This window comes from Drosophila willistoni (genome assembly GCF_018902025.1).
Source record: "Drosophila willistoni isolate 14030-0811.24 chromosome XR unlocalized genomic scaffold, UCI_dwil_1.1 Seg106, whole genome shotgun sequence".
In the NCBI taxonomy this organism is placed as follows: domain Eukaryota; kingdom Metazoa; phylum Arthropoda; class Insecta; order Diptera; family Drosophilidae; genus Drosophila; species Drosophila willistoni.
Window position 1 is genome coordinate 2,963,739 of NW_025814055.1, and position 9,976 is coordinate 2,973,714.

General features: G+C 44.8%; 2 protein-coding genes across 2 annotated transcripts; both read left to right on the plus strand.

Annotated features, from left to right (window-relative positions):
- Nucleotides 1-2,808: 2,808 nt before the first annotated feature.
- On the plus strand, nt 2,809-6,591 carry LOC124460608. Its single transcript, XM_047011800.1, has one exon. It carries the CDS (start codon nt 2,809-2,811, stop codon nt 6,589-6,591), a length of 3,783 nt encoding a protein of 1,260 aa, XP_046867756.1.
- A 150-nt stretch (nt 6,592-6,741) lies between these two features.
- On the plus strand, nt 6,742-8,082 carry LOC124460609. The gene is made up of 2 exons (XM_047011801.1): nt 6,742-7,186; nt 7,319-8,082. Exons 1-2 carry the CDS (start codon nt 6,742-6,744, stop codon nt 8,080-8,082), a joined length of 1,209 nt encoding a protein of 402 aa, XP_046867757.1.
- The last annotated feature ends 1,894 nt before the right edge of the window (nt 8,083-9,976 follow it).

Sequence of the window (9,976 nt, forward strand, 5' to 3'; positions counted from 1 at the left end):
TACTATGTCGCTTTGTTACGCAGCTACACGCAGAAAAATTAATGCTTCACTTTCGTACATGGCAACTTTAAAAATATTTTGCCATTATTTATATTTTGTCCCTATAGGGTAAAAAGTATATTATAATATAAGCGAACATGCATAATGTAATATAAATGTAAGATATACATGTATGCACATATATGTATAGTATGAAAAATATATACATATAATAGCCGATACAAAATATGCATTCATTTTTATGACATTAAGGTAAAAGGAATCCAAGACTCATGACTGTACTTTGTTTTTTAAGGCGATTCGGTAAAAAAGGGTTGTGGGAAAATTCCGCAGTTTCACTTGCAGTTTAATTTTTTTATTCGTTTCTTCATATACGATTCGCGCAGTGTAAAGCAGCTTACGTACACAAGCAAGCGCACGCATACATTGACAGTTTGATCTGGCTCTCTTTGTGCCTACCCCTGCAATAGAGCCACGTCGACACTTTGTAAATTGCCGTCGAGTTCTGTAGTTAGTGTGCTCGCTGCGAGAGAATGAGATGCAAATATTTTTATTCATAATGCTTTTTATATGTTTATATATTTTTTTGTGATACATTTTTATTTACTTTTTATTTACTTTTTATACCCTTGCAGAGGGTATTGTAAAATTGGTCAGATGTTCGTAACGCACAGAAGGAGGCGTTTACGACCCCATAAAGTATATAAATTCTTGATCAGCATGATATAGTGTTATAGTGCTATGATATAGTGGTCCGATCCTAAGGATTTTCATACTTTATCTTACCCGGGTAATAAAAAACCCCAAAAAAAGATTTCATCACGATAGCTCTTAAGACGGCTGAGTAAAACGCATACGCACAGACGGACGGACAGATGGACATGGCTATATCAACTCAGCTTCTCAAGTCGTAAACGCCTCCTTCTGTGCGTTAAGAACATCTGACCAATTTTACAATACCCTCTGCAAGGGTATAAAAAGTAAATAAAAATGTATCACAAAATATATAATGAATGAATGCACAGCAACTAGAATCACTGTCTGTTCAGCTCTCTAAAGTGGGAGAAATATGTGCATGCGAAACCAGATTGAGCAATGGAAAAACAGTTTTAATTGTGGCAATTTATATTTCACCCAATCAATCAATAAATAGCATCACGGAATTCATTCATGAAAATTTAATAAAGTATACACCAGAAGTATCGCGGATACTTAGAAAAGATTACGATAAAGTTGCAATGATTTTAAGTGGCGATTTTAACGTAAATTTTGCATTGGACACAGAGGTTCCTTTAATTGACTTTCTCAATACAACATTCAGTTTAAAAATGTGTAACAATCGCACTGAATCAACAACACGATTAAAAACAACAATTGACGCGGTATTTCAAAGATATGTTGACAACATCGAAACCAAAGCATTTGTATCATATTTTAGCTATCATAAGCCACTCGTATCATTTGTTGAAATTGAAAACATTGAGGATGAATAATAATAAAATGAAGAAAATAAAACATGACCTTTATAGCAACATTATAATGAACCTATAATTATCCCGCTCCTAATGCTGCTTTCGTTTCATTCTCTCTCAGTTTGTTTTACGGAAGGTTTCACTTCTATCGTGTCTAACCGTTAGACGCCCTCTTTTTTTTATGGATTTGATGTTGCCACAACCCGCCTAAGTCCTTGATCCGATTTAGATCTGGAGACTGAGGTGGCCCTAGCATAACATCGATATTTTGGATGCAAACTAATCTTTCTGGTATATTTCGGATCGTTATCCTGTTGAAATGTCCATTTTATAGTCATTTCCCAACTGGCACATGGTAGCATTGTATTTCGTAATATATCTACATAATCATATCTATCCATAATTCCGTTTACCACCCGTTTACCCGTAAGAAAAGCATGCAAATATTGTCGCGGGACGGGAATTGATCACCGAATAATTAGCAGCGGGGTGACAGTCACCGTCTAGCTATAGCTGTTAGTATCTAGTATTTTATATTTAAGTTTTTTGGCGCTTGATGAATATGGCCATACTGTGAAATATGAAATTCAAGTTTAGCTTCCGCATGTTCTTTCTCTCTTGTTGTGTAAGCCGAGAAGGACACACTGCGGTAAGAATAGGTCCTAAATGTACTTGCACATATCTCTTAATATTAATCTTTACAGAATAAAACATCCAATGAGTTAGATTTGAACGAGATGCGTTTGAATTTAAACAGCGGTTGTTAAAGGCAACGGTCGGCAGAGGTAGAGAGAGCGACATCTTTTATTCGCAGTCCTATTAGATGGTCTTTACAACGTCGCAACTGGCGACGAAACCAAGAATAACCACAGTGGGTTATATGTGCAGTCCTATTGGATGGACTATTGAGCGTCGCAACCGGCGACGAAACTAAGAATAACCACAGTGGGTTATATGTGCAGGCCTATTGGATGGACTATTGAACGTCGCAACTGGCGACGAAACCAAGAATAACCACAGTGGGTTATATGTGCAGTCCTATTGGATGGACTATTGAGCGTCGCAACCGGCGACGAAACTAAGAATAACCACAGTGGGTTATATGTGCAGTCCTATTGGATGGACTATTAAGCGTCGCAACCGGCGACGAAACTAAGAATAACCACAGTGGGTTATATGTGCAGTCCTATTGGATGGACTATTGAGCGTCGCAACTGGCGACGGAATTAAGAATCACTACAGTGAGTGATAAAGCTACAGTCCTAGCGAAGGAACGAGTCAACGTCGAACGCGGTGACATACATACATTGCTGAAGTCACCAGTGGTATCACCAAAATGGGTGATACTCGTGTCAGAAAGGGCACCACCATGACAACCAGACATTCCCCAATCCGGAGGAGTCCCCGGCTGAATGCACTCGAGGCGCTACAAGAACCAGATGCCGCAATCGACTTGCCCGTAGACACCGGAGAGAATGCAACTGATGAGGCGCCCACCGCAAATATGAATATTGAGTCCAGCATAGTGGCTGGAATACCCGAAGCTGTCGGCGCTGATGAGCATCAGGAGACCGTGTGCAGCGCACAACCTAGCGGATTCCAAGAAGCAAGACTGCGTGCGAGAATTGCCGAGTTGGAAAGGCAATTGCAAATGGTAACAAGGCCGGCGACACGTGCGGAGGGTCCGCCATCTTTAATTACAGATACAATGCCAGCAACGCATAGGTTAGAATCAGATCGTCCGATTAATGGACTACAGCCACCACTAATAAACACTCGCCCTGAGCTGCCATCGACAATTGGAACAATGCCCCTGATCTCACCAAACACGGTTGGTGGATGGATGACTAGAAAAATCACGGAACTGCCAGAGTTTTCGGGACTACCAGAAGATTGGACAATATTCTACTGCGCGTTTACTGAAACAAATAGTGTATATGGATGCACGGACTTGGAGAATAATCAGCGTCTGGTTAAAGCTCTTAAGGGCGATGCCCGTGAAACTGTTAAATCTCTGCTTATCCATCCCAGAAATGTGAACGCAGTCATAAATCAACTAAGATTCTGTTATGGGCGTCCGGAGCAGCTCGTACGCAGTCAGCTTCAAAGCGTGCGTGATGTTCAACCGATACAAGAGCACAATTTAGCAAAGATTATTCCATTCGCTACGCGCGTGAGTAACCTGGCTGCGTTTTTACAATCTATCAACGAGAGCCGGCACCTGGCTAATCCAACCCTGTTAGATGAACTAACCTCGAAATTGCCGCTGGACAAGAGAGTGGACTGGGCTAGACGCGCCGCATCTATAAAGCCCTACCCGACTGTCATCGACTTTAGCGTCTGGTTAGAAGAACTAGCTAGCGTAATATGCACTATTGTGGACTCCGACCCCAGGGAAGGCAAACGACGAATACTGTACACGAAGTTTGAAGAGGAGACGCGCGTCGAGCAACATGGCCAACCCTGTCCAAACTGTTACGGGTCACACGATATAACCGAATGTGCGGAGTTTCGTCTTGCTTCACCGACTGCGAGATGGAGACTTGTCAAGAAGTACCGTCTATGTTTCTTGTGCTTGAGTCCCGGGCACGTAGTTCGAAAGTGTACCACCAAGTCCAGATGCCATATAGGTGAATGCGGGCGAGCCCACCATAACCTCCTACATGATTTCGAGTCTAATTACAGGCAGGCTTCAATGTCAAAGGCTGGACATGGAAGCCCCACGAGGCCTCAACCAGTACCCAACAATGGCAAGCAGCCCTCACCGGAACCAAGAAGCCAACAGCCAACTCAACAGATGAACTTAAGTTGTGTTGACACTAAGACAACGCAACTATTGTTTCGGATCCTGCCAGTGACGCTTTATGGGTCGAACCGTCGAGTAGAGACGTACGCACTGCTTGACGAAGCATCATCGGTAACCATGATCGATGAAGTGCTACTCAAGGATTTGGGCCTGAATGGAGAACGCAGTCAACTTGCAGTTAAATGGTTCAAAAATATGACAACCCAAGAGCCAACAAAGAGGATAAACTTACACATTAGTGGACATGATAAAAACAAGAAGTACGAATTGAAGAATGTGCATGCAGTGGATGGGTTAGATCTGCCGATGCAGACCTTGAATCAGGACTACCTCCAAGTAATCAATCCGCAATCACGTTTCCCTGTTGAGGCATATACTAACGCCGTGCCTAGGATCCTAATAGGCCTGGATCACAAGTACCTTGTCGTGCCATCCAGCACCTGGGAAACCTCCAATAAGGGACCGTACGTGGCCGTTACTAGGTTAGGATGGGATGTTTCTGGGACGTTCCACAAGCATCAACATACATCTGCGCCAAAGCCATGCCTATTTGCAGCAACGGACACCGATGAAGTTCATAAGATGGTCAGCGAATACTTTGAACTGGAGAACCTGGGGGTGAAGCCAACTCCACCAGCCCCTTCAGATGACGACATACGGGCACAAAGTATTTTGAACGAGACGACGGTAGAATTACTCGGGCGGTACCAGACGGGATTAATCTGGAAACGCGACAACGTAAATCTACCTTCCAGTTATAAAATGGCGTTAAATAGGTTGGAAACTGTTGAAAGAAAAATGGAAAGAGATAAACAGTTTGCCCAAGAGTATAAAGGAATGATAAACGATTACATAAGTAAAGGATACGCTCGACGTGTAGAGCGAGAAGAAGACACTGCAGTCGGCAGCGGCAAAATATGGTATTTGCCGCATTTCGCAGTGACGAACCCGAATAAGCCAGGGAAAATTCGGCTAGTCTTTGACGCGGCTGCCAAAGTGGGCAACGTGTCACTGAATTCAGAGCTATTAAAGGGACCACAGCACTATAGGCCGCTTCTTTCTGTTCTATTCCATTTCAGAGAAGGAGCTGTTGCGGTCATCGGAGACATCAAAGAAATGTTCCACCAGATCTATGTACAGCCCCAGGACCGACGTTCTCAACGGTTCCTGTGGCGGGATGGAGATAGACAACGAGAAGCTGATGTGTACGAGATGCAGGTGATGACCTTTGGAGCTGCCTGTTCCCCAAGTGCCGCACATCATGTCATGACGCTAAATGCGATGCGTCACCAACAAGTAGACCCACGAGCGGTCAAAGCTATTACAGACTATCATTATGTGGACGATTATGTGGACAGTTTCGCCACTGAGGACGAAGCTATATCAGTCTCTGCCAGGGTCAGAGACATACACAAGACTGGAGGATTTGAGCTACGCCGATTTCAATCCAACTCACCTAAGGTTGTGGAGTCCTTGGGTCAAGAAGGAACCACCAACCCAGTTGGGTGGGCTGAAGCAGAGGAGAAAATTCTTGGATTGTATTGGCAGCCAGCGACCGATGAATTTAGGTTTAACGTGAAGTACCAGAGGATCAAGGACGATGTGCCTACCGAGAGGCAATTCCTCAGTCTAATCATGTCAACGTTCGACCCGATGGGGTTCCTGAGTTGTTTCACCATTACCGGCAAGTTATTATTACGCGAGATTTGGAGAAGGAATGTTTTATGGGATGAACCGTTGCCAAAAGAACTCAACAGCGCCTTCCAGAAATGGCGCCATCAGCTAGAAGGAGTGGGTCTGTTCCGATGCCCGCGTTACTACTTTGGATCAGAAATAGTGAAGTCAATACAATTACATGTCTTCACTGACGCCAGTGAGTCGGCGTACGCGGCTGTGGCCTACTGGAGGGCCACCTACCAAAATGGGGATGTACAAGTGAGTTTCGTTTGTGGTAAAACGAAATGCGCTCCGATGAGAACCATGTCAGTTCCACGACTGGAGCTGCAGGCAGCGGTGCTCGGTACACGCTTGATGAACGCTGTGAAGAGTGGACACTGCATGGAGACGGAAGATGCCATTTTATGGACAGATGCCAAAATGGTGCTGCGTTGGATATGCAGCACTCATAGACGTTATAAGCAGTTCGTCGGTAACAGAGTCACAGAAATCTTAGAATCCACAGATGCTTCCCAGTGGAGATGGGTCCCTACCGCGGACAACGTGGCGGATGAAGCGACGAGGCCACAAGGGCAAGTTGACTTTAGCCAGAAATCGCGATGGATGTGCGGGCCTAAATTCCTACAGCAGCCGTAAGATTTGTGGCCCCAATCAACTACCGATCTGACAGACATCGAGGTTGCAGCCGACGTCGAAGAGTCACCGTGTGAGTTTGCCTTGGTTGTTGCTAACGACGAATTTATACAATTTCAGAGATTCTCGGAGTACAGCCGACTGTTGAGGACTATGACTTGGGTTCTCCGATTCGTGTGTCGGTGCCGTCGTCAGCAGCACGAACATGGAAAATATGGCTTGACTGCAGCCGAATGTGCGGAAGCCGAACTCGTCTTGGTTCGTGTTGCTCAAAGGGAAGCGTTCCCAGACGAGTTGCATCGCCTATATGCAAACAGACCAGTCCAGCCGACGAGTGAGCTGAAGGGACTGCTACCCTACCTTGACGACTTAGCGATTCTACGCGCATCTGGGAGAATCGATGCGGCCCTGTGTTTACCGTATGGGGCGAGAAGGCCCATCATTCTCACGCATAGGCACCCACTGACGGATTTGATCGTTCGTCACTACCATGTAAGGATGAAACATCAGAATGTAAACGCAACTATCACCGAGATCCGCATGAAGTTCTGGATAACGAAAGTGCGCCGGGTACTGCAGCGGGTTATCCGGAACTGTGGTGTGTGCAAACTCCAGCGTGCAACCCCAACCCCACCTTTAATGGGTCCGTTGCCTGAAGATCGCCTAAAACCGGGTTGATGGCCATTTGAGTACACTGGTTTAGACTATTTCGGACCACTACTTGTGACAGTGGGTCGACGCCAAGAGAAGAGGTGGGTGGCTCTATTCACCTGTTTAAGAACTAGAGCAATTCACCTGGAGCTAGCCCACGATTTGTCAACAGACTCCTGCATACTTGCGATGAGCCGCCGAGGACCAGTAACGAAGCTGCGTAGTGACAATGGGAAGAATTTCATCGGCGCAGACAGGGAAGCCAAACGGTTTACCGACGTTTTTGAAGCAGACAAGATACAGGACGAGCTTGCTACCCATTGTGTGGAGTGGATTTTTAACTGCCCTCTCAACCCCGCGGAGGGAGGAGTCTGGGAGAGGATGGTCCGATGCGTAAAACGGGTATTGGCTCATACAGTAAAGGATGTGGCCCCGAAGGAACACGTATTGCAAAGCTTGCTCATTGAGGCTGAGAACATTGTGAACTCAAGGCCGCTAACCCATATGCCAATTTCAGTCGATCAAGAGGCACCTTTGACGCCCAACGACCTACTGAAGGGGACGTCCAACATTCCTGATACACCCGCGGATAGTGAAGAGTTGCCTAAACCGTGTGAAACCAGGAAGCAATGGCGCATGGCACGACTACTGAGGGACCGGTTCTGGAAGCGGTGGGTTCATGAATACCTACCGACCCTTGTGCGTCGCGAGAAATGGTGCGCGCGCACCCAGCCAATCAGAAAGGATGATGTCGTCTACATCTGTGACCCTGCAACAAGGAGCAAGGGTATAGTCGAGGAGGTATACACCGGAGCAGATGGGATACCTCGGCGAGCAGCATAAGAGTCGCCGATGGAAATAGGGTTCACAGGGTAATACGTCCCGTCTCCAGACTAGCGGTCCTAGATGTGATGCAGTCGCTTCATGGGGGCGGGGATGTCGCGGGACGGGAATTGACCACCGAATAATTAGCAGCGGGGTGACAGTCACCGTCTAGCTATAGCTGTTAGTATCTAGTATTTTATATTTAAGTTTTTTGGCGCTTGATGAATATGGCCATACTGTGAAATATGAAATTCAAGTTTAGCTTCCGCATGTTCTTTCGCTCTTGTTGTGTAAGCCGAGAAGGACACACTGCGGTAAGAATAGGTCCTAAATGTACTTGCACATATCTCCTAATATTAATCTTTACAGAATAAAACATCCAATGAGTTAGATTTGAACGAGATGCGTTTGAATTTAAACAGCGGTTGTTAAAGGCAACGGTCGGCAGAGGTAGAGAGAGCGACAAATATCATTATGCATATGCCACGATGCCTAACTGTTGTTTTTGGTGTACCTAGGATTATTTTCGGATTGCAAGATAGTTTTATTTGACGAGAAAGGCTCTAGGAAGTATGTACGAAGTTCACCAAACACCTAATGTTGTTGTATGCTGTTTGAAGAGAAAACTTAATGTCAGCTTACTGGGAATTAGCACAATAGATGGCTGTATCATCTACGAACATGGATAGCTCACAGTTTGGATATAAGATATGTTTGTGCTTCACATTCTTACTGACTATAACAGCGACTCCGCCGCCCAATCACATCTGTATATGTAATAGTTTTGTGAATCAATTGAGTAAGCCAAGTTTCGTTAATAAGAGCTACGTTAATGTTATTATCTTCTAGGAACTTAATTAGTTCCGTTCGTTTTTGTCTTAGGGCACGAGCATTCGATGATATTTATACTGTTTGTGGAATTATTTACTGGAGTACACATATTTAATTGCAAGTTGTGTTAAGACCTTGAACTAGTCACCTTTATTAGAGCAGCTACTCAGCTTTGAGATCATTTCTGCTAGAAGGGTGTTTAAACTTCCATGGAAAACAAATTAGACCCGTTTGTCTGAAAGTTCGGTGGAGAGGCATTGTTTGGTCACTGCATTAATGTAGGTCAAATAGATCATCTGTTGGGTATTTGTGTTGGGAGTCAAAACGTGGAAAGAGTTCGTATTAAAGGCTGTTCGTGAAAGATGCTGGGCTGTGTTGTTGGTGATGCCATGGTTCGTCGTATTGCTTCGTTGTGGAGAGCGTTTCGAAAGCAAGTTCCGATAAGATTGATAGCAGGGGCAGGAGGAGTCGGTGGAGTCGGTGGAGCGGTGGGCGCCTTTGCAGTTGGCACACTTAATTTAGGCGTTGTCTTTACACGATGCCGTCAGATGCGGTCCAGCACAGTGAGCACACGATGTTTATACTTCGCAGTTGCAGGAGCCGTGACCAAATATTTGGCACTTATAGCATTGTGTCAGTTTGTTGGGGGACTTTTGTAGTCCCATCGTACCCTGGTATGATGGTAATTACATACATGTAATTATTTCGCAGCAGTTGTAGGGTAATGCTCTTATTGACAAAGTAAACGATGTAAAGCAGTAGCTTGTGATTTGCTCTTGTTGTTTTTTCTACCGTCTTGACATCAAGTATGAAAATCTTTAGGATCGGGACACTATATCATATACAGTAGAATCCAGTTATAACGACATCGCTTATAACTACCGTCTGGTTATAACGACTAAAGTTCGATGAGTGATTGGTTGGTCCCAATACAAACTTATATAAAAGGGGCTCCGGTTAGTACGTCTTCCGGATATAACAACGAAAATCGTCGATCCCTTGAGCGTCATTATAACCGGATTCTACTGTAGGTGAAGCAGTTGGAGTATCGCTATGAAATTTACTAATGCGATATTATTGG

Bases quoted from the DNA above. Each gene is read 5' to 3' on its own strand.
- LOC124460608 (XM_047011800.1), top strand. From the start codon at position 2,809: ATGGGTGATACTCGTGTCAGAAAGGGCACCACCATGACAACCAGACAT.
- LOC124460609 (XM_047011801.1), top strand. From the start codon at position 6,742: ATGACTTGGGTTCTCCGATTCGTGTGTCGGTGCCGTCGTCAGCAGCAC. The intron at 7,187-7,318 runs GTGTGTGCAAAC...TACTTGTGACAG, and splicing joins GCGGGTTATCCGGAACTGTG to TGGGTCGACGCCAAGAGAAG.